The sequence below is a fragment of the Mastigoproctus giganteus genome, chromosome 7, assembly GCF_048544385.1.
Source record: "Mastigoproctus giganteus isolate SK-2022 chromosome 7, ASM4854438v1, whole genome shotgun sequence".
NCBI lineage: Eukaryota > Metazoa > Arthropoda > Arachnida > Uropygi > Thelyphonidae > Mastigoproctus > Mastigoproctus giganteus.
In genome coordinates this window covers 135356119-135382261 of record NC_143581.1, presented here as the reverse complement: position 1 = coordinate 135382261, position 26143 = coordinate 135356119, and the positions used below count along the sequence as shown (strand labels likewise).

The 26143-nt window shown below is 36.2% G+C and overlaps 1 protein-coding gene across 1 annotated transcript in view; it reads left to right on the top strand.

The window, feature by feature from the left end:
- LOC150083213 (uncharacterized) overlaps positions 1-26143 on the top strand; it is a 380452-nt gene that overhangs the window by 124039 nt on the left and 230270 nt on the right. Inside the window, exon 6 of the mRNA XM_090378437.1 lies at positions 4581-4648. Within this exon, the coding sequence (XP_090234563.1) occupies positions 4581-4648 (68 nt within the window). The remainder of the gene's footprint in view (positions 1-4580; positions 4649-26143) is intronic.

Below are 26143 nucleotides of genomic sequence, written 5' to 3'. Positions count from 1 at the left end.
AAGTTTCAAAAAGTTTTTGTAACATGATTGTTAAAAATACAGATTTTGTAAAAGGTTTTCTGTATTCAATATAGTTTTCACTTAACTGCATTGCACTTTGCCAGTTGGTTCTGAGTTCCTTTTGTTTTGCATAACTATAGTCTCTTCAGTCCAATCTCTCAAAGTATATGATATGGAAGCCGAAAGTTTCCAGACTGGCCACTTGGAATACTGAAATACTGACCACATGTGGTATAGCAGTATGTCATTAGATTCTGCTGAAGTAATTCATTGTGATTTAGTGTGCTGAGTTTGCTGACAGGACTTTTCTGCAATTGTTGTTTAATGGGGTTGATACAACCTCGTGCAACCAACAGCAGTTTGTTCTTCATCTACTCCAACCACAGAGCTGAATGTTTGTTATTGAAAAAGGTTTCTTTGAATTAGTTGCAGAAAATCTAGAAATGGCTGTTAATTATCGTGCAGTTAGTAAAAATTCACTATTAAGTTAATCCTAATTATATGTGTTGATTGATATGTGTCATGCAGAGATAGTGATAGTGATTTCACTATACTGCTGCATGCCGTCTTCCAGTCAGTAACACCTTTTGGCTTGATGACATTGTTGCATCGTCTGGAATCAAATTACATATGCACTTCATTTTATACAGCAGCCACCCTTGTTACTGACACATTCTCTGCAAATCAGAACATAGGTTGAAAGGTGCAGTTTTTAAATTTACATTCACTCACCACCAGATCTGAAGTGAGTTTTAATTTTTAAAAATTAATTAAAAATATGTTTTTAATATAGAACATGGATTTTTCACAGTTGTGTTCAGAAAAGATTGAAATTCTAGGTAATCAAAATAATGAACAGTTTTGAATAATTTTTTACTGATTTTTTGCATTTTCATGGTTGCATAGGAATTTCACAAATTTGCATGACCATTACAGGAATTTTGTTGGGTGTTGCTTATGATTTTTATAGCTGAGTTAGATGGCACACATTAAGAAACAGTGAATTTGCATAAAATATTGTCATAAACTTGAAAAAAAAAAAACAACTTCAGAGACTTATGAAATGCTTTAAAAAGTGTTTGGTATTGACGATGCTATGGTTAGAACACAAACTTTTCAATGGTATTCGCATTCCCAAAGTAGCCAAATTTTGGTTTAGGAGTTTGAGTGCTTGGGTTATCCATCATCAAATCATACTGCTGAAAATGTTGAAAAAGTGGATCCTGAGCTGGATATCATCATTCTTCTCTTTCTTGATTTCCTTCTACTTCTCTCTCTCTCTCTCTCTCTCTCTCTCTCTCTCAGGGTAACTCGGAATGTTTTTTTTTTTTTTTTTTTTTTTTTTGGCTGGTGCAGCATAAGCCTCAGGCTTCCTTGCACCATATGGCTAATAATAATAAAGTCATCCATGAGGAGAGACTACATATGCTAATGATATTTGTGGTATTATAGGCCTATAATATGGTACATATTATATAGGCTGTATTATAGTACACATTTCTGCAAAATTTTCTTTTCACAGTCTTTTAAATTGTCTTTTTTAAAATTATATATCAAATTCGACATGTTTTGGTTTATCATCTGGTTTAATTTCTGACAACAGGCGAATTTTGTATGCGTGCAAAGGAAGCTGTTGACATTGCAGAGTATTGATTTTGGAACTTGTAATTCTTTTCACAGAGAAAAATGGTCAGAAGCTTCAATCCTATCTTAATCTGTATCAAATATTGATAGGTCTATCATAAATTTATTCTTGAACTGCTCTTGGAATTTCCAATCTCATATTTGGCATTTATGATGGTTTACCAGTCCACTGATATGGACCATGGCTTTATTGGTAAAGATGACAGTGTTCATCAGATTTTCTTCATCATAACGACATGTTTTGATTTATCATCTAGTTTAGTTTCTGACAACAGGTGAATTTTGTATTCGTGCAAAGGAAACTGTTGACATAACACATTGCAGTGTATTAATTTTGGAACTTGTAATTCTAAACTCCAATGTGAACTGATTTCCTAGGGCCATGAATGCTGGATATTTTAATGGCTTCTACAGTTTCTTATGATGTTTTTAGCATTCCTGTTCTTGTTTGTTCATCAATATGCTACCTATTTTTTTTTTTCTCACTGGTGATTCTATCATCTAATTTTGTTTCATGTTGTGGGGTCTTTATTAAACTGATGTCTGAATGCTTGCTGAACAGTAATAACTGATTTATGCTTGGCTAACAATAAAACCCTATGTACCTTTTCCTTTGGAGTAAACATGCCTTGGATTACTGCATGATGAACTATGGAATGTTGTTACTATGCAGTAGCACACTTGGCAGCTACTGGTCAAACTATATAAGTTTGTGAGTGTGGGTATACTACATTTAATAGGATGTGTTTTGTATTTTTAAAGACAATTTCACAAAATGCCACCATTATTTTTTCAGATCCGCTTAATAAATTGCACAAAATTTTAGCAGTATAGGACCCAAAATCCTACAGCACCTTAAGGCCTCAACTGATCTAAACATGTTAGGCTAATTAATAAAATGAAAAATAATTTTTGTCATTTGTTATCCTGCTACCATTTTGGGTAATCATCTGTGGCCTCTTTCAAGAAAATTTCACTTCGTACTGAGGTTGAAACTATGCAAAATCTGAGTTTGACTAATTCGAAAAGCTCAAGATAAATTTTCTTGTTTTCTTTTCACCAATTTAGTAGATTTTGGTGTCTTGGTAAAAGGAGGGGAGGGGGGTGCCTTGACATTTAAATATAGTTCTACTTCAGCAATGTTGGATGCTCTATGAATTTTTATTTGAACAAGATGTGATGTTCCATAGTAGAATCAAATTCCTTTGAGATTGGGTTGGATTTGTTCATACATCTTGAAGCTTGGGATAGTTTCAGTAGATGAATGTGGTAATTTTGTTGTAATTGAAGTATGATATATTTGTTATTATTATTATTATTATTACCACAGTTAGGTGGCCAGCTATATCTCTGTCCAATGACTCGCATCATTAGACTTTTTGATGACTTGAATTATTATTCTGTTGTTGGCTCAAGTCACTCATTCACCTAGATGACTTGATTCACTTAATTGAGTCACTCAATCACTAGCCATCACTACTGTCTCCTACTGCACAAGTGGCTAGAGAGTCGCTCTCTCCCTAGCCATCACTACTGGCTCCTACTGCACAAGTTTAGGATATTCTTTTAATATTAAACAGCCTAAAATTATTTTCGCAACCAGTGTAGGAAATTCAAACAAACGTTTGTTATTTGGAGATTACCCAACAGTTTGAACAGTGATGGATGATTGAACATTGCCTAATTGATAACATCATCATCAGCGTTCATCTCCTTCCCAGGAAATACATCCATAATATCTGCTTTCACCAAATCCATTCAGTTCCAACCAGCAGTGAATTAAATAATTTTCTGTTTTTCATCCAAGTGGTGGCTTTCCCCAGAACTATAGATTCTTTTCCTCAGAAACTTTCTCTCCCTATCTCACTTCAGCCTAACATCACATGCTAGCTAGACATTTCTGTTATAATTTGTTAGTTTCAGGTAAAGGTCAACAATGAATGAAGTGTCACAATTTCCAAAATTACAGAAATGCACTTCATCACAGGCCAAACTTAAAAATAAGCAGGATAGATTCCAGTGCATTTTAATAGGTTGTAATGTAGGCATATGCAGTAGCTATTGTATCTGTGTGCACCATGTTTCCTTTGATTGGTAACAGGCTATATATTAGTATTGCTTTGTAGTTTATTTCCCCCACATCCTCCCCTGCTTTCTTCCTCTGCTTCTTTAAAAATGTTTAAGAAGTGTGAGTTTCCATTTGGCTGTGACAATGACTTTTACGAGTTTCTCTTGTTGTTCTTCACAGTAGCATTTGTTTCATCTAAGTTTGTCGATTGGTGAAACATGCAGCTTTTGTCCTTTTTATCTGCTCGTTTCCAGTGAAGGCTAATCTTGAAAACCACTTGCCACTGAAGTCTCAGGGAAGCATCCAATTATGTGGGAAAAGTGTCATACTGTATGTGTGCATTTTAGAACAAAGTGATTTTTGTTTTTGAATAGGTCTGCCCCTTGTTGCATTGTTATTTCTTTTCAGTGTTCTGTTTATTCCTTCATCACTGTTATTCTTTAGGTTTTGTTTTGACCTGGACAAATGGAATGATTAAAACTGCAAGACTGCAGTTTTAATCATTCTATTATAAAAATTATTCAATTATAAACATTCAAGAATGTTTATAATTGAATAATTTTTGTTTTTATAGCTGCTTTAGTTTCATTTGGCAGTCACTTGTAAGTTTTTTTGCTTTAACACTTTTAAACTAGTACTATTTTTAATGTGTAGATAGTGTGTCTGTATTATATAATGTAAATTAATTCATATATATGAATAAGAATTGTGCAGTTGTAGATTTCATTTATTTTAGAATTTTTTCTCCTCATGCAAGTTTATTTTTCGTAAACTGATTTGGCAATTCTTTTAGGAAAGAATTGTTTTATTTAAAATTGGCTATTTTCAAGTTTACTAAAATAAATATTAAAAATTTTAACAATTCCAGTGAAACCCTGTAAAACAGTGAAATTGACAAAGCATTTTGATGTTTCTAATGAAGAGCCATCTTTAAAGGTATGTAGTAATTATCTTAGTTGTCCAATTTTCCTAAAGTAATATGAAAGATTTAAGTTTAATATTATACTCAGTACTAGTGTTGATAGATGTTGGCACTAAGAAGCACTCTTCTCTGTCTTTTTTTTTTTTTTTTGGTATTTCTGTTAGTTTGAGATTTTTAATTAAAAATTTAATTTTGGAATTGTTAGAGCACGTTGCGACTAGAGATTGTATGCTTATTCTCATTTCATTTTTCTCAATGTATTTTTTATTTATAGAAATTTTTTTTTGCTGGAAAATTTTTTATATCTCTTTAAGAGGGAAATAACACTTTAAAAAAAAAAAAAAAACATTTGTCTTTAAAAGTATGGTGACATATTTTTATATCCTTAAATGTACACAGTATTTCAGTCAAAGGGCACTGGAAAATACCTTGCTTATTTTTATGTTTAGGATATTTGCTGTGAGACTTTTTTTTCCTTTTGTCATATTGGTTCTGAAATTTTTTAATTTGATATACAATTGGACTAAGTAATTCTGTTTCGATTTTACAGTTTCTAAATTAAACTTTTGCCTGAAAAACTTTTTGAAATTTTTTTTTCAAGAGGAAAGCTGTTCCTTTTGTTTAGTTTAGTCTAAAAGAGTCGCCTGTGTACTTCAGAAATGAATCTAAACTGATTTTATTTCAAAAAAATAAAAACATACACAATGGTTGTAGCATGAGGAGGTGCAACGCACTTGCACTCATGGCCAGCTATTCACAGCTAAACACACATATTGAAAAGTGAAATTACACAACAATTTTGTTATTTTGTTTTTTCATCAAATAAATCACATTTATTTCCAAAGTGCAGAGATGTCAATTTTAGACCAAACTGAAGATGGAGAACAGTTTTTCCATTGAGAAAAAAAAGCAATTGATTCGGCAAAATTTTAATTAAGAAATCAAGATCTAAATGTAATACTTAGTACATCCAATTTTAATATCAAATTTGAAAATTTCAGCACAAATATGACAGACGGTCTAGATAATAAATAGCTTAAACGTAAAAATAAGCAGAATAGATTCCAGTGCATTTTAATAGGTTGTAATGTAGGCATATGCAGTAGCTATTGTATCTGTGTGCATCATGTTTCCTTTGATTGGTAACAGGCTATATATTAGTATTGCTTTGTAGTTTATTTCCCCCACATCCTCCCCTGCTTTCTTCCTCTACTTCTTTAAAAATGCCAGTATATGTCTGAAAATAGCACATATACAGTCCATCTGAAGAGTGATGACATGCAAAAAGAATCAAATGTTCAGAAAATGAATTTATTATGAAAAAGCATTAAAAATGGTCTCCATGAAATATTCTATACACTTGTTACACCCCTTTTTTTAATGTGCATTCTTGAAATTTTCTGCAGTTATCTCTTTGCAGTTGTTGGTTACATTCTTTTGGATGATTTGGATGGTATGAAATGGATGGATGATTTGGATGGATTCATTTTTAATTTCAGGAAAAGAAAGAAGTCAGCCAGAGCCAAAATCTAGTTATTTTATTTTATTTTTATTTTTTAGGAGCATTAGCAACTAAGGCCATATTGCTCAGGGATATGCAGATGGTCATTCCCTGACCTTTCTGCATCCTCCGTATTTGGTGGTGATGGGCTCAAACCCCGGTCTAATCAAGAAGCGTGTGCTACGCATTGCTGCTCCTTCCCACCTGGCTACAGAGGCGCCCCAAAATCTAGTACCTGGAGTGAGATTGAGATCATTAGTCCCTTTTTTTTTTGTGAAAGAAAGTTCGAACAATTATTGTGGGATGAACATGTGCACTGTCATACAACAAACCCCCCCCTTTTTTTTTAAATAAAAGTTTGGTCTGACCCATCAAATTTTTTGCAAGTGCTGTAAGTGGCAAGTGAGTGATCATAGCAATTTGAAAGAATCTTCTCTCTAATTGACTCATACAAGTCTTTTAATTTACGAAGTTATTTATTTTTGGCTCCTTCAAAATGAAAAAGTAAGCTTCCTACCAAGAAAGGAAAGACCCCTTTCTTTTTGTATATATAACTAACTTTTCTAACACTAACCACTAACCTCTTGTTGCTTGGTAACTGATGGCACCACTCCTACCTGCACGTGGCAGGGCTGGTAACCTGAGTATAAATTCAGTACGCAGGGCAAAAAGGAGCAAACATGGACCTCTTAAACTGACTGACTGTGGAGTCTTAAGTTCATATCTTGACCAGGAATCAACCGAACCAAAGAGAATGAAAAAATATGATCCTTCACCAGACCTACCTGCTTTCCTAATCATACATCCATTATCAACAAAATTCTCTTTTCTATACACTTGTTATCTCCATTGTTATACACATTTGTTATATGTGTGTGTGCATTGTTATACACACTTCTTCTCCATTTCTTGTTTAGAAGAGCATAAAGGCTGTATCAGGCTCTTCTAAAATAGTCAGACTCTGCTCAGCAGATCTCCTGAAAACATCAGGACAAGACAACTGAAGAAAACAACATTTGGAGGCTTTCCTATTTACAGTAACCCCACACATAACTTTAAACACCCCTAAAGGGTCATTTTGGAATGGGATCTTCTGAAAAAGAAATTGTCAACAAAATTAAAGACACTGTGTCTGTCATCAATGCCAAAAGAATAATGATTGAACAGGATGGTATTCTTACCCCCATAAGACACATTATTTTAATATTGAGCACTCCAAATGCCCCTGCATCAGTTAAAGCTGGCTACTTTTCTTGCAAGATCTGGACATATATTCCACATCCACTTAGATGCTTCAAATGTCATAAGTATGTGCATTCCCTTACTCCATGGTAGCACTGCCCATTGTGTTGTTCAAAAGACCACTCCCAATTTGAATGCACTGCTGCAATACCACAATGTTCAGATTGTCAGGGTGCTCATCCAGCATATTCTAAAGCTTGTGAATTTTGGAAAACCGGTAAGAAAATTCTAAGGTACAAGGTAGAGAAAAATGTCTCATACCAAGAAACACACAAGCAGATATTAAACTTGATGCCCTCCAAATGATATGCGAATGCAGTCAAAAACACTAAAGAGTTTTCAGCATAACTGATATTACATCCTCCTAAAATGTCTCTTTCTCAATGGCCAGATCTTTCCTTATTGATGGCGAGACAGTGACACCAATGAAAACAAAGAATACACTCAGTTCTACTAATACAGTCAGTCCTTGTATAACACGTGTTTACACTACACGAATTCGATCATACACGATTTATAAATAGGGGAATGATATATTATATAACACGAACCGAATTCGCTTATGCATGATTCGCCTTTGTGTTTACAAGAAATGGTATTCGAACGCAGAATCACCCCAACCGATTATAACTTTATATCAGTGAAGGGGAAACACATTTCACCATAATAACGTAAAAACCAACACAATTCCAGCTATCGGTATAATCGCAAATGCAATTAGATCGAGTTTACTACCAGTTTATAGCAGATTCCACTAGCAGAAACGCAACTGGAAATTGTTTTTATTGTTTTATGGTAGTAACCCCTAGAAATGTGCTTTAGTAAAATGTGAGGTGTTAATAGTGTATCTCTGCCTTTACGGCGTTGTTTATTCAGTTGCTACACGTGGGCAGCTTTGTTTATGTGTATCAAGCGTGCCTCATTTTGTAATTGTGCTTTATTCCCTAAAAATGAGTAAAATACTTAAAAGGTGTGAAAAGGAAGCGTCCTGGTGAAGACACTGCAGATTCAGAGAGAAAAAGAAAAGCAATATCGATAAACAGAGGTGGACTGGGTCAAAAATTTTTACCTGGGAAAATTTATAGTGGCCTCATACTATGGTTTATGGCCAAAATCACAGCGGCCTCTGGCCCACCGGGGTTTCCCCGGTAAGGCTTATGGCCAGTTTGCCTCTGTCGATAGAGAAAAAATATGAAATTGTGAAATGCTTTGAGCGAAATGAAAGACTGTGTGGTATTGCACATGCTACAGACCTAAATGAGGCAATGCCGAGAATTACAAAGAATGCAGAGAAAATAAAAACAACTTTCATTGCAGGAACAACTCAAAGGGTAATTAAAATCCATTAGATTAAGACACAAAGAATTGGAAGAGATGGAACAGCTGTCATCTGTTTGGATAGAAAATCAAACAAAAAACAAGTTTGCTTACGATAGAAACAAAAGCAGTAGCAATATTTTATTACGTAATAGTCGTAATAAAATACGTAAGTATTTTATTAAGATTACTTATTGTGTTTGGTAATGTTTTGGTTACAAATGTGTGTTCAGTCTTGGTTGGTTGGCACCTAACCCTATTTTTCCCATAGGGCCTGTTGTTTATATTGCACGATCTTGCATTGTACGAGGATTTCTAGGAACACAACTATTGTGCTATATGATGACTGACTGTACTAAGTCACTTGGTACAGTTGTGGAGTTGTCTCATTCACAAAGGAGAAAGATCGAAATCCTACATGGAATAAACAGTTAGATCGAAATATGGACATTGATGAGAAATCAGATAATGAGGACACCGTTCATCTGCTACTTGCCGATAATGAGGTGGATGTTGGTTGTCTAGTCTTTCTGAAATGAGACAAATTTAAACAGAATCAAGGGAAAATAAAGCAGTCAGACCATTCCTCTAAACCTAAATCCAAATAATGCAGAAAACCAGTCACTGGAATTGTAGAGGTCTAAGAGGTATTGCAGAGGTATTAGCTGAAATATTTGCTGCCACCTCTTCGTCTTATGAGGACTCATTTAGTTAAACAAATAAGTGTGTGGGGCAGTATAAAATTAACTAAGAAGGAACTTAGATGAATTAAAATTTTTAATACACCAGCATGTTCCTCCCAGTATTTGTCTACAAGAAACATATTTATCTTCAAATAATACTCCCCAGTTTTCAAGATATATGCTATATAGATGTGACAGGTGTCTTGAATCTTTGGCAAGAGGAGGAGGAGTAGCAATTTTAGTTTGTAGAAACATATTATCCAAACCCATCTAGTGTGCACCTCTCCAGAACCTGTAGCCATCCGCTTTGTTCTTGGCATTACTCTCATTCTTGTCTCCATTTATATTCCACCAAATGTATGCTTTACTGCAGAACTTGACAATTTACTAAATCAACTGCTCTATCCTGTATGCCTTCTAGGTGATCTAAATGCCTCATCACTCTTTGTGGGGTTCTCTGAACATGGATCGTAGAGTATGGATGATTGAAACTGTACTTGACAGTCATCAGCTAACATTACTTAATACAGGTATGCACATGTATATTTGCCTTCCACAGGATCTAGCTCTGCTCTGGAACTGTTCATACGTTTCTCGTCCATTTATCCTAGCATGAATGGACAGTATTAACTGACCTTCACAACAGTGCTCACTATGTATAATTTGCAAAATACAGACAGATACAGACTGTGCCTACAACCAACAAATTTCTGAAATTTTTATGAGCCAACTGGAAACAATTTTTCTAATATAATCCAATTTGGCAGTCACTTGATCCTTACTACTTCTGTTAATAATGCTACTAGGTGTATAGTTGAACAGCTGCTGCAAGTGAAATACCAAAATGAAATATTACCAAACAACTATTATAATGGTAGATGGACTAAGATTGCATTCTTGCTAAAAGGAAGCAAAATAAAGCGTGGAACATTTTTTGCTGAAATGCTACAATGGAGAATCTTATTTATGATAAACAACTCAAAGTTGGAGTGTGTTGCATTCGTAAGAAAGCAAAACAGGATGTGTGGATTAGATTTGCTTCTACTATTTGCAGAAACACTGGCCCCAGAAAAATCTGGAGAAAGATTCACAACTGTGGAAAGTGAGTTGTGAAACCGTGTATTGTGAATTTTTCTCCAGAATAATCTGGAGAAAGATTCACAATAGTGGAAAGTTTGAGCAAACTTTGATCCCAATCCTATCTTGGAAAGGAATAGCCATTTCTTCTGCACAAATAAGTGTGTAGTCATTTAGTTGCACAAATAAGTGTGTGGAGCAGTATAAAATTAACTTTGCTACAAATCGGTCATATTCCTATAATCTACCATTCACTGCTATTGAACTTCACAAACTCGTTAGTTATCAAAAATTCTCAAAATAGTTCTGCTGGACTGGATGGCATATATAACATAATACTTTGCCACCTTAACTCCAACTCCATATCCACACTACTGCAGTTTTACAATAGGATCTTTGTAGACAATGTTTACCCTGATATGGCATCTGACAATTTTGTTAGCTATAGCAAAACCGGAGAAGGACACCTCCTCTCCCAGCAGTTATTGCCCTATATCTCTAACCAGCTGTTTAGGAAACATCTTAGAAAAGATGGTTCATAAGAGACTTGGTGGATTACTGGAGATTGAGATGCTGTATCATGCACCAGTTTGGTTTATGTTATAACAGGTTTTCAACTGATATCCACGTCAAAGCTCATGCTCGATACGCTTCTATTAAAAAACAACACATGGTGATGGTAACTTTTGATATTAATATATAAAAAAAGACACTACCTGGAGATATAGAATCTTCCAATACCTATACATCTTTGGACTGAAAGATAATCTGCCTCATTTCATTCAGAAATTTGTCCATCTCAGGTCTTTTCAAGTACAAGTCCAGAATACTTTGTCCATGATTCACATGCAAAAAGAAGAAATACCTTAAGGATAGATTTTAAGTGTAACTCTTTTTTGCTTTACATACCAGTAATATAAGTTGAGACATCCCAATACAGTAGAAATTTATATGTTTGCAGACAATCTTGCTATATCCTGTCAATCATTGAGCATGGCTACCATTGCAAGACAACTACAGTTGGCAATAACTAAAATTGAAAATTGCACAAAGTGCAGTGGCTGTCAATTAACCAAAGGGAAAACTATACAATACAGTTCTGCAAATTACATGCTCTTCATTTAGAACCTGTATTAAAACTGAAAGGCATAGAAATACCCATGATAAATTCCATAAGATTATAAGGTTTAGTTTTAGATACCAAACTAAATTTTCATAAACTTATTGCTTACCTGCAAAAACTGTATGCCTCCAGAAATTAAATATCCTTTGTGCAATATCCTTAGATCTTGGGTGCCCACAGGCAATCATTGCTGATTTTATACCATACTCTAGTCCAGTCGTGATTAGACTGTATAGCTATAGTATATGCTTCAGCTAAGAACAGTATCCTAGTATCTCTCAATGCCATGCAACACAATGCCCTTCGATCTGCACTAGGCACCTACAGAATCTTGCAGGGTTACTGGTGCGACTCCACATTGCACCTATCACCACAAGGAGGAGACTGGGTGTAGAGGGAACAGAAAGGTCTCTGGCAGGGGTTGAATCCTGGGTGATACCTGAACTTGCCGGGGGGAGTTCAGGTATCACCCAGGAAACCTGAAGGAACAGTGGAAAATAAACAAGATGGATAATAGGAAGACTTTCCATCTGGAAATAGGAAGTTAAAGAGATAGAGAGGACTCCTCCCACAAGGGAGGAGCCCATCCTCGATGTGTGAGTGGGCTATTAAGAATGGAGAAAGATTTGTGGTAATAAAGTCCAACAGGTGAAAAGGTTGGTTTGGGAGGTGGGAAAGGGAAACAGGGATTGTAGGAGAATAAAGTCATAGAGCTAGGGCACCCAATGTGGGGAAGGAGATCAAACTCTGGAAATGCAGCACTTCTCTGTAAGTAATCCTACAATGGTCAGGCCAGCTGAAGCCAGTGCCATCATATCCCACACCATGCTTCAGATCAGCGGTATGATGTCGGAAAGGCAGAAGGGGTTCCTATTAAGTTGCCAGAACTGTAGTCAAAGTAGGGGCCTGTTACGACAACACACACACTACAGTCCTCAGCCCAGTTGCATACCTGTCATACTTATATTTACACAGACACTATTTTTTACACATTTAGGGGCAGACTGAGTAACAGCACGTAACACACACACATTGGTTATTCTTATATTCATTGTTATACAAAAGGACAGGACAAAGTGACAACTAAATTTTTTTTTTTTAATGTTAATCATGTTCCTTCAGTCACAGCATACACAGGTGACATGATATTCATTAACATATATAGAGCTTAACCTGCAAAAATAGCTAATTTTTTATATTATTTTTACTATACAGTAGAACCCGGATAAGAAATTCCCTCACAAGAAGCTTTCCCCTGTATTAGGTTTGGTTTCTTAATTCCCATTATCAACTCTATATATTGTAATATACTATTTTCCCACGTTAAGAAATTTCCTGGGTAAAGAGCATAAAAAATATGTGATAAAGAATGCACAGTGTATTATTATAATGACGTTTTTTCCCACTTAATACGTTTTATAAATATAGAAACTCTTTATTTTTGTATTAATAAAATATTAAACAATATAAACATTTTGGTAATCGAACAAGTTAGTGCATAACATCATTTTAGTTTGTAGTAAATCACAAAATAGGTGAAATGGCATCATTATCATATTGTGAATGCCTTCACAATGAGTTGCCCTGATATTGCACTACCTCAAATAAGCAATGCTTTGCCAGTGGAGAAGAGAAGACTAATGTTACTTATTCTTGGCGGATACCACCACCACCACCCAGGGTGCTATCCACCATGAATAAGTAACATTAGTCTTCTCCACTGGTGAAGTGTAGCTTATTCGAGGTAGTGCAATATCAGGCCTACTCGCTGTGAAGGCATTCACCATAGGAGATGTAACAAAAATGTTGCTATTTCACCAACAAAAATGTTGCTATTTCACCTATTTTGGTAATTTACTATGAACTAAAATGATGTTATACACTAACTTGTTTGATTAGTGAATTTTCCGTAGTCTGAGGCTTTCAGTCCTAGAACCTTTTTAGTATAAATATTTTGATATAATGGAAGTGACCTATTGCAATTGTTTTCATCGATATCCATAATTGGATAGCATCGACCATGTGAAGTACAGTGAAGCGTTTGCCGTTAAGTTCTGATGGTTGTGAACAGTTCTGAATTACTTAGTGGATTCTTGCTGTGTCTTATTATAATTGTGACCTTTTAAGGTATGTTGAAAGCTGAATTTATAATACTTTATATTTATATCTGAAGCTTACCATTGGTATTTTTGGTAATTCTTTAAAGAGTAACCGTATATTTGTCTGTCTACCGTATTGGTCCTAATTATTCGTCCCTCCTTGGCGGCATTTATTTTAATGCTACAAATATTAATTATTAATTATACTGATTATATTAATTATATTATATTCTTGTAATTTGAAGGGTTCTAGTTGGAAGGATGGACTCCTTTGGACTTCATTCTTACAACTTTGGTAATGAGTTTAATGAACAGAATGTTAAGCAATTAGAAATCCTCAGTTTAAAAATGCTTCCTATAGGCAGAGTAAAATATTTATAAATTTTGAAATAGTACTTAAAAATCATCTCTAACTTGTATATGTGTATCTTTTCATTTTTATTTGTGTATGTAATATTTGATACGCTGTAGCCCAGTGGTCAGGAGCGGGAGTTCAGTAGCACACGCTCTTCAGCTCTTTGAGCTCAAGCCCCTGACTGCTAAATACGGTCGATCTGCTACTGGACCAGCATGGCAGACTATGGTCCATTTCTCTCAACATGAATTGTTGAGGAGGTTTCCATTCTGCAGTGGGATGATAATGGCTGCAATTTACTTTTTTTTTTTTTTTTAAACCCTTGTTTTCCCTTCTAAGAAAGTTTTCCCTCATAAGAAGTTCTGAATCTCCCCAACCCCTGGAAAACTTCTTATCTGGAGTTCTACTGTATATACAGTGAAACTTCCCTTTAACGGACAGCCATGGGCAACAAAAATGTGTCCGTTAGAGGGAAGTGTCCGCTAACAAGAAGTCTGAGGGAGAGAAAAAAAAAAAAAGAAAGAAAGAAACATCGTTAAACGTTTAATGTAAAATTAAATTAAAATATATACAGATTTTGAACAATATTTTTGTAAATAATATACAATTACATACACAAGAGATAAAGAATAAATGTTTAATGTAAAATTAAATTAAATTATATACAGATTTTGCACAATATTTTTGTAAATAATATACATACAATTGTGCTATGCATATTATGACTTTATCTTAAGAAAAATACATACAGTAATCACTTATTTTCTTCTGCACCTTCTTCCGGCTGATAATTTTGTTATCAACATTTGTTTGGAGTGAAGAAACCATCGAAAGTCCTTCAGTATATTCTTCAGCGGCGAAAAACATTTTTAAACGATTGATTTGTATGAGCGCTTCTTCCATTTTCATCGGTAGTTCGTCGTTAATATGTTCGTCGTCAACATTATCATCGAAAAATATCGATGATAATGTTGTTGATATCTATAGCACCATCTTCTGTAGTGAGGTTCGAGTCTATATCTTTGTAGCCAGGGTCACTTGTAGCTGAAGTATCGTACATTATCAATAGATGTTGAAGTTCTTGTTCTTCTTGGTGCTCCACATTGCTGTTCACAACTTCAATTTTTGCGTTTGAGAAGCCAGACTTTACAAAACAGTTCACGACAGTTTGTTTTCTAATTGCATTTACTGTAGAGGAAATCCATTGAATCGCATCTAGGATGCTGAGTTTATTTGCGAAGTCACTCGCACATGTGACATCGTTCATATTTGCAATGAGATGTCTTAAAACACGTTTTCTGTAGTGAAGTTTAAAATTTTTTATTATCCCTTGATCCAAGGGTTGACACTCTGGAGATGTGTTTGGTGGCAGAAAAACGATTTGGATGTTGGACAATTCAATGTGCGTTTAAGATGCGGCATTGTCCATGAAAAGAATAATTTTTCTGTTTTGACGAATCATGTTTTGGTTAAAGTGACTTATCCATTCGCTCATGATATCTCGTGTCATCCATGCTTTTTTATTAGACTTCCAGTCAACATTCAAAAGATTCAACTTTATGCCCTTGAAACAACGAGGATTTTGTGGTTTTCCTATAACAAGAGGTTGTTCAAAGTCTCCCAGCATATTTGTACACAATAGTACAGTCAAGTGTTCCTTAGAAATTTTTTCGCACTGGCACTTTTCGTTTTTTAGACTCATTGTTTTTTCAGGAAGAGCTTTAAAAAACAACCCTGTTTCATCACAGTTGTAAATATCCTTAGCTTCAAAATCACGACATGAATCTTCCAATTTGACGGTCCACTCTGTTACAATCCCAGTATCAACATATCCACCTTCACCACTTACGGTTTTCTAAGAAATTTTATGCCGAGTTTTGAACTTGTCTAGCCATCCCACAGAAGCTTTGAACTTATTTACTCCCATAGATTTTGCAACCTCCAAAGCCTTTTCCCTAATAATAGGCCAATTAATGACAATTTTTTTAGCACGTGCGCGACAAAACCACTCGTACGTAGCATTGTCAATTTGAAGTCCAACAGTTTTCGGGAATGGTTTTTGAACCTGATCATTTCCGTGTTGCCAAAATTGTTTGAGCAGTTCATTTTTTTTCCTTTAGGATGTCACTTACCTGCATCTTCCCGATTTTGAATTTTGCAGCGAGATTGCAAACACTATTTTTTTGCCGATCATACGCATTAATGAGTTCGACTTTATCTTTTAAAGTTAAATGTTTACGAGAAGACATTGTGCACTTCACACGACACTGAACAAAACTGAAAACTGAAACTGAAAAGATGAAAGGCCGACCAAATCTCCCCCCCCCTGCACACACTGAATTCATCAGAAGATTTACACGTGCCTTAAAATTCTTGAAAAAGGGTTTAGAACCGCGACGTAAACCTTGATAAAATTCAGAGAATCGGAACTAGAAAATAAACACATGATTGAGGCAATACGTGGAAGAAAAGTTCCTAGAAAAAGAGCCGTGAGCTCGCCCGCTGTCTGTATGAGGAGATCAAATTAAGTGCTAATCTAAACGAAACAGTGCAGATTGCCTGTCCGCGTCCGTTACAGAGAATGTCCTCTAGACAGAAGCTGCAAACGTTAAAACCAATAGAGGTGAGTTGGGGAATTTGAAAATGTCCGTTAACGAGAGGTGTCCGTTAGGAGAAGTTTCACTGTATATTTTTTAATATACTTATTCAGCATAAAAGTACAACAGTTGACATTTATGAGACACTCTCATTAATTCACCACTTTCACACACTTATCCCACGCAATATACTACCTTGATTAGGACAGCATGCACACAATATTTTATTTTGTTTTTGCAGGTTAAGAGGATTCATTTCTCACCCAACACAAGACATATGTTGACATATACAGAATGATAGACAAGACAGAAGTGGGGAGTGGTTATGCTCTTAGTTAAGAAGCATATTAAACCTAAGGCAATGAGTGCATCTAATTGACATGAGTGGCCAGTGCAATGTTGAGTCAGCTTCGTGTGACCTAAACACTGGCAAAACAAAAAGAGAGTAGCAGTGTGCTGTAGACCTAATGACCTAATGACTTTGCTTAGCATGCCAAACAACTATACAGAGATATAGAGTGGGCCAGTGTTCAGAATGCCGTATAAGGGGAATTTTAACCTTCCAGATGTTGACTAGAATTTCTTGGTTGGTCACTCCCGCACTATCAGACTCTTGTGGATTTATTGGATGAAATTTCTTCTTCAGGATGTTAGGAGGCAACAAATGAAAGCAGTGCGCTTTATATGGTTATCAGCAGTGATTCTGCATGCATGAAGAAACTGCTGGTAAAAGATCCACTGAGTGGCAATAACCACATTGTTTGGGATTTAGTTAAAGCAGTAATTGCTATCAGACAGTTTTTTAATTCTATAAATGGGACCAACTTGAGAATATTGCCATTAGCCAATTTTAAATTGAAGCATACAAGAAATTACTTGTAGAAACTAATAGGCTTTTTATACCAAGTAAAAAATACTGTTCACGGTTTAGGTCTAAATGGATGTCAGATGAACTAATAAGACTCATGACAGAGAAGCAAAATACATGGTATGCATATAAATTATCAGGCGACAAAGAAGCCTATGGTAGATATAAGTTAGTCTGTAATCAGGTTACAAAGGAGGCGAGGAAAGCAAAGGTAGATTATGAGATACCTTTGGCAAAGGTGACAAAGAAAAACAGTAGACTTCTTTACTTATGTAAAATCTTGAAGGAAGGGGATGAATCACATTGGTCCACTTTATATTGATGCTTTGACTGATGATGAACTTGTCGATGTTGCTGACAAATTCATTGAGAATTTGCAGCTACATTCACACGTGAAGACTTGTTTAGGGAAGTGGATGCCAGAAGTTTATCAAACTCTTAACAGGGACCTAAATGATTTTGTAATAAGTGAGTGGAAGAGAAATTGTTGAAGTTAAACATAAGAAAGGCACCTGGGGTGGATGGGATCTATCCAATTACATTAAGGAAGGCAGCAAAGGAAGTTAGCAAACCCTTAGCCATAATTATGAGAGCATCCTTGAATTCAAGGGAAGTCCTTGGGGACTGGAGATATGAGAATGCATCTCCAATTCACAAAGGGAGATCAAAAGGGTGAAACGAGTACCGACAGACCTGTTTGTTTAATTTCTGTTCCAGGGAAAATAATGGTTAAAGAACTAAAGCAGAATCACATAGACAAGACTGCAGTAATATTTCAGATGCAGCATGGGCAATCTTGGGGAAATCTTGTGACCAATTATTGGATACTATGATGCAGTCACAAAGGAACTGGATGGAAAAAATAATTTTGATATTATATACTTTGATTTTAGGAAAGCTTTTGATACTGTTGTACTTAAAAGACTGCTGTACAAATTGGAGCAGTGTGGCATTAAGGGAAAGTTGCTGCTATGGATAAAGGGTTGATTGGGAGAAGGCAGACTGTAGTAAGCAATGGACACTGCTCTTCCTGGACTAATCTTATTAGTGGAGTTCCCCAGGGTTCATTGTTGGGCCCATTGTTGTTTCTATATTTATCAATGATATTGATGAAGGTATATCAAGCTTAATTGTCAAGTTTGCAGATAATATATAGGTTGGCACTGTTGCTAATGGCAGTATTCTACTGCAACAGGATCTAGAAACATTAGGCAGATGGGCTGAGAAATGGCTGAAGTTTAACATTGACAAATGAAAAGTAATGCATATGGGGAGCATTACTCCAGAATAATATATGAATTGTGTGGAACTAAACTCAGCTAGTGGAAAATGAAAACGACCAGGGGGTAATTCTGCAGTCAGTTATGAAGTTCTCTAAGCAGTGCAGACAGGCTGTCAGGACAGCTCATCAGCTCATGGGGTTTTTTTCATTGATATTCAGGAATTTTGCTAGCAGGAATTATACCATTTTTCAGGCAGTGGTCAGACCACATCTTGAGGTACTACATAGAGGTTTGGAGGCATCATTTAGGAAGGATGTAGAGCTGCTGAACGAGTACAGAGAAAGACAGCGAGATTGGCGAGGTCTTACCAAGAAAGGCTTCAGTTCTGCAAATTGTAGCTTCTGGAGACTAGATGCCTATGAAGTGATCTGCTTGAGGTGTTTAAGGCTTTGAATTCTGAAAGCAAGCTTAAAGCTGATGTGATTCTTCCTCATTATGTAGATCAGGGGGCATAATTTCAAATTAAGGAAGACCGGTTGCAAAAGTTATCCTTTAGCCAGCGAGTGGTTGATTGCTCTAGCACACTTCCCTTTGTTGTTGTGGATGCTGATATCTTAAATAATTTCAAGAAATAACTAGACATACTATCGGAGGGAACGAATAGGTGAAATGGGAAATGTTTTTTTTTTTTTTTTTTTTTTTTTTTGACTGATGCTGTATAAGCTTGCTTTCTACTAATGCAAATTCTAAACATGGTGGTGTTGAAAACAATCATCCAATAAATCCACAGAAGTTTTGCTGCTGTGTGAATGAGCAACCTACAGGGTCCTGTGAATATCCGGAATTCCCCCATTATAAGACATTTTGATTTACTGGCCCATTCCATTTGTTGGTACTGTTGTTCATTATGCTGATCACAGTTGTTACCCCTATAACACTCTCAATTTTGTTTTCTGTTACACTAAACTGACTCTGCATTGCACTGGCCACTCATGTCAATGAATATGCTGCCTTCTATTTTTTTTATGTTTCTGAACTAGGAACATTACCCTTTTGTCCTGTCCTGTCCTGTCCTTTTTTGCTCATTATACTTCCGATATTCAAATTCTGCTCCCCTTGTATCTAAGTGGCACCATGTATTATGTTATACCCACAATGTCTCTATTTGAAGACTTCATCCGTATTTAAAATTTTTAAAATTTATTTACTATGCTCCTAGCACTAGTGTTCATGCAAGTATACATGTCATTGTTTTTACTCCTAGTAACTGTAAAGTAGCCTCTGTATTTGGCTGTTCCATCAGGCACCTTGACGTTCCTGACACCTTAGTTTCCAGGCTGCTGCATATAGCAATAAAAGCAGTGCAAGAATCACTTTTGACTCTGCCTATGCCTACTATTAATCTATCAGTCTATGTTTCTCTCCTGTGCTATCAGTACTTGAAATCAGCAGGATCTTGTTTTCAAGGCTGATTCTGGAGAATTAATTTCACCCCTGCTTGTGGCTGTTGTTAATCTGTGTATCCCCCGACCCAGCCAAGCTAGTAGTTTTCCGACCAATCTAACACTGCCTCAATAGGTATATTATATTAGGAGTGAGTGGGAAATTTTGTAAAAGGAAGATAGTAGGTATGATTTAATTCAACCACTTTTGCTTTTCATAGGCATTAAATGCCTAACTGCTTTCAGAGGTAATGTCTCTGCAATTGTTGGCATTTGTGCCTTTCCTACAGCTGCGACCTTGGCGGTAGTATGGTTCATTTATTTATTCTTTTGTTTCATTGGTCAATATATGAGGCATGGATGGGATGAGGAAATGTTTCAGTCTATTTTTTCTACTTTTTAAGTGACAATTAGTATTGATTTATTGTTTCCTTGTGAAGTTGTTTATTTTTGATCCACAGTGCTTTTGTGAGTGACATGGGCTATGAGAGTTAAATAAAAATAGTTTGTATTTTATTATTTAATTCTTTGTAGTTATTCAACCCATCATCAATCTTGTCAAGTGCTGAAAAGAAAAGTGTTGACAGTATCTGGATGAATATCTAACTTATGGTTTTATTGAAAGCCCATTTGACTCAAGACAGCCTATGTATCTTATGTGTAATAGTTCTTTGTCAAATGAGGCTATGAAACCATCATGACTTTTAGGTCACTTAAAAAGGAAACATCCTGATAGAGATGGTAAACATATCGAATATTTTAAAAATTTAAAACAGAATTTTGATCAATGTAGCACTGTTACTTTCTTATTTAAGAAGACCACATAAACACATGACAGTGGAATGATTGTGTCATATAAAATTGCAGAAATCATTGCAAAACCTGGTAGTGCTCATACAGTTGCTGAGACTGTTATACGACCTGCTTTTCAACAGTAATGCATCAAAATCCTTCCAGTATATTAAAAGCATTGCCATTGAGCAATGATTCAATTCAAAGGCAAATCGATGAGATGTCAGTTAACATTGAAGAGCTGCTAATTGACCAACTAAAAACGAGAAAATTTTCTGTTCAGATTGATGAATCTACGGTTACTGACAATATGGCCCTTCTAATGGCATATATTTGTTATTTTGATGATGATGATTGTAAATTGCAAGAAGAGATGATGTTTGTATAATCTTTAGACGCTGACTGTACTGGAGCATCCATTTTTGCTCTGTAAAAACTTGGTTTGATGAAAAACAAGTACCATTGGAAAATTTGATATTCTGTGCCACTGGTGATGGTTGGAAGTCATAAAGCTGTTATAGCCCACTTAAAGGAAGTATGCCCTGAAGTTCTTGCAGTTCAAACACCAACATCATCTCGGTGCAAAAAATATTTGCAACCAGATGATGGACTCTCACTATAGGCAATAAAATCATCAATAAAATAAAGTGACATAGCAAATATGATCGCCTTTTCAGAAAATTTTGTGTTGATAATGAAGAACTGTGAGGCTTCTTTTACATGCAGAAGTCAGATGGCTTTCTAAAGGAAACGGTCTGACAAGTTTTGTAAACCTTTTTGATGCACTAATTAATTTTTTAGAAAGCGAAGAAGACACAGATTTAGCAAAGGAGATCATCAAACACAAAATCAACATATACTATATGGCTTGGATTTTTCGAAAACTTTAAGGAAAATTAATTACAATGATAGACTGCAAACGCATATTAAAAGCCCTCACTGAAAAATTGCAAATATTTGAGAGCAGCTTAATGAAAAAACAATTTCATGATATGCAAGAGTTAGCTGAAATCGATGAATCTTATACCTAGAATGATTTTAAGGATTATTCGGATCATTTATGTTCTTTAAGACATGAAATGAAAAATAGATTTCAGATTTATTTTCTTTTGAAGTGAAGCATGGATGTTAGATCCAATTGGATGCAATGCTGGGTGCTCTAGTGAAGAAATTCGATAACTCATTGAATTAAAATGTAACAAAGAATACAAATATAAATTCAAAAAAGGTGGAATGGCTGAGTTGTGGGGATAAAAAACAACTAAACTTATATGGTTTAAAGTGGTTTTAGTTCAGTAAATAAAATCTTAACAAAGGAAAGAAACAGAAGTAATATTTGTTCAATAGGAGATATTAGAATTAATCTTGCTAACATTATACCGAATACTGAACTTTTAGCTAAGAAGCATCTGGCTCAGGGGTCCCATTGAATAAAAAAAAGTAAGTATAAAGTATTTCTTTAAAATTTTTATGGGGGTGATTAGGAAAAAAAATTGTCTAAAAAGCCCTTTAGGAGGGATAATTAAAATATGGTTGAGAAACACTATGAGGCTGATATAAAAAAAAAATAAAATAAAAAATAATAACCGCACTCTACACAGGCACTGGCAGACTAGATGGGAATGACGCCTCCATAGCCAGGTGGGCAGGAGCAGCAGTGCGTAGCACACGCTTCTTGGTTCGAGCCCGTGACCACCAAATACGGAGGATGTGGAAAGGTCAGGGAATGACCACCACATATCCCCGGAGCAATATGGCCTTAGTTGGTAATGCTCCTAAAAACCAAATAACAAAACAAACCAGATGGGAATGGTCAACTAAAGACAAAGTCACTACGGCTGACTACAAAGTCACTACGGCAAAGGTGACTACGGCTACCAGACACAAAGTCTCTGGTAGCCATAGTCACCCCTACCCCAGTTTGCCCGACGACTATATGCCGCCTACTTGCTTACAGGGCATGGTTCCTTAAGTGCAAAGTTATGCCATTAGGGCCTTACCCAGGATACCAAATGGAGCTGATGAGGATTGGGCCTGTGTCTGTTGACTGCCCCAATTACCAACCACACAGATGTAGACTTCTGGCAAAATTAGACCCATAAAATTGTAGAGATGAGCAACTGCTCATCTCTGATAACATGCATTACATGACCTTCTCTGAATTTTCTCAAAAAACTTTTGATACTAGGAGAAACAACTATGCTATAATCCAAACTGTGACACCCCTCCTTGCTACTTAGAGACACTCCCCTAATTGTGAAATTTACTGACAGTGACAAACCTAAATGCAACTGGCCTATTAGAATGTGTTTCTCACCCAGCGAAAATGTTCATATTAGAAATTGTATTATTTTATCTTTTTGACCTCTATGCATAACTTCAGTGCATATTTTCATAAATATGTTATTTGTTTTTATAACTAATTCAGGTGTTAAATCTAACCATATAAATGTTATGGATTCACTGTGCTTAGCTTAAATGCTATCAGTGCACTTATTCTTGAGAGCATGATTGTATGTATTTTGTGAATATTAACTGTTTGTATGTGTGCATGGCAATTTTGCTTGACTGGGGATCTTTGTCATGTCCGCATTGCTGAGCATAATGCAGAGCTCTAGTCTCTGTTTCTGCATCTTGATGCATGTATGAGAATGAGTATGGCAGTGTGTGTTTGCTAATGGCTCTCATTCGTGTACACGCTGCATTGTGGGATGCAAAAATGTTAGCATTAGTAGTAGAGGCATTTGATGCAAGAAAGCAAGCTTATGCAGCATCAGCCAAAAAAAAAAAAAACCCACTTCCACTTCACCCCCCCTGTTTGTTCAAAATACCTGTCCAGCTGAGCCTTAAACTTATTTAGGCTATCAACCTCCACTACAAGGGATGGATGTCTGTTCCACCAACCAACCACCCGCTGGCTAAAGGCAAATTTCCGCACGTCTATCCTACATCTGTCTTTGCTCAATTTGAATTTATGCCCTCTCAGGTGATTATTCTGAGCTAGCGGAAGAATCCCATCAGCATTGAGCATGCTCAAACCATTCAAGGCTTTATACACCTCTATCAGATCACCTCGCTGGTGCCTAGTCTCCAGACACTGTAATTTGCAAAACTTAAGCCTTTCTTCGTAAGAGCACCCCTTTGTCCATTCACTAATCTTGTTGCCCTTCTCTGTACTCGTTCCAGCAGCTCTACATCCTTCTTGAAATGAGGCCTCCAGACCTGTATACAGTACTCTAGATGTGGCCTGACCATTGCCTTATACAAGGGAATAATCACCTCCTTATCCCTGCTAGAAAAATTCCTGTATATCATTGACAATACTCCATGAGCTACTCTTGGAGCCCATCTGCACTGCTCAGAGAACTTCATATCTGCCTGCACAACCACCCCCAAGTCCCTTTCATTCTCTACCACTGTCAGTGTAGTACCACAGAGTTGATACGTTGCTCTGGGGTTCCTGTTTCCCATGTGTAGTACTTTACATTTGTCAATGTTAAACTTCATTTGCCACCTCTCAGCCCATCTACTCCTTTCCAGATCCTGTTGCAGCAGCATAGTGTCAGTAGTGTCCTTGACAACCCTGCCAACCTTTGTATCGTCTGCAAACTTGGACATTAAGCTTGATATACCATCATCAATATCATTTATAAATACAGAAAACAATAATGGACCCAACACTGAGCCCTGAGGGACTCCACTAATAACATTAGTCGACGATGAGCAGTGTCCATTGATTACCACTCTCTGTCTTCTCTCCCTCACCACCCCTTTATCCATAGCAGCAATTTGCCTCCAATGTCACACTGCTCCAATTTGTGTAGCAGTCTTCCATGTGCAACAGTATCAAAAGCCTTTCTAAGATCCAAGTATATAATATCAAAGCTATTCCCTGCATCCAGTTCTTTTGTGACTGCATCATAGTATCCAATCAAATTGGTCAGGCAAGACTTCCCCTTAACAAAACCATGCTGTGTCCGAGCTATAACTGAAGTCTTGTCTAAATGATCCTGCAGTGCTTCTTTAACCAGTGCCTCCATTAATTTTCCTGGAACAGAAGTTAAGCTCACAGGTCTATAATTACTTGTGTCAGCCTTTGATCCTCCTTTGTGAATTGGGGTCACATTTGCACATTTCCAGTCTATGGGTACCTCCCCTGAGTCAAAGGAAGCTCTCATAATTATGGCTAAGGGTTTGCTTACTTCCTTTGCTGCCTCCTTTAATATAACTGGATAGATCCCATCCACCCCGGGTGCCTTTCTTGTGTTTATCTTCAACAGTTTCTCCTCCACTTTACTCCCAGTTATTTCAAGATTCTGTAGCTTACTGCTAGAGTTGAATACACCTCTGGCATTCCCCTCGCTGAATAACTCCTCATGTGTAAATGTCGATGCAAAATATTCATTTAGTTTGTTAGCTACCTGAGCAGGATCATCAACAGTTGACCCATCAATATCAAGTGGACCAATCTGATTCAGCCCCTTCCTTCTAGAGTTTACATAAGTAAAGAATTCTTTGCTGTTTTTCTTTGCATCCCTTGCCAAGTATTTCTCGTAATCTGCCTTCGCCTGCCTAACCTCCTTTGTAACTTGGTTGCATATCAACTTGTATCTATCATAGGCTTCTGTGTCATGTGTTAATTTATATGTATCCCATGCATTTTTCTTCTCTGCCATATGCCTCATTAGGTCATCTGACATCCATTTTGGCCTAAACCTTGAACAATATTTCTTAGATGGTATGTAAAGCCTAGTAGCTTCCAAGATAAGTTCTTTGAATGCTTCCCATTTTGAATTTACTGTTGGTAACATCATCATTTGGTCCCACTGTATAGAATTTAAATACTGTCTCAGACCATCGTAGTCACCTTTACGAAAGCAATAACCCTTCCCTTTACCCCTAATGGTAGTTACCTCTTTGAGTAAATCCCACTTCAGCACACTGTGATCACTGCCACCTAGTGGTTCATTTATCTGCAGATTCTTAATGCATAAAGAATCACTGCTGATAATCAAATCAAGAGTATTACTCCCTCTAGTTGCCTCCCGAACATGCTGATGTAGAAAACAATCATCCAATAAATCCACAAAAGCCCTGCTAGTGTGTGAGTGACCAGCCCCCAAATTCCAGTCAATATCTGGGAAATTAAAATCTCCCATTATAAGACTCTCTGATTTACTGGCCTACTCT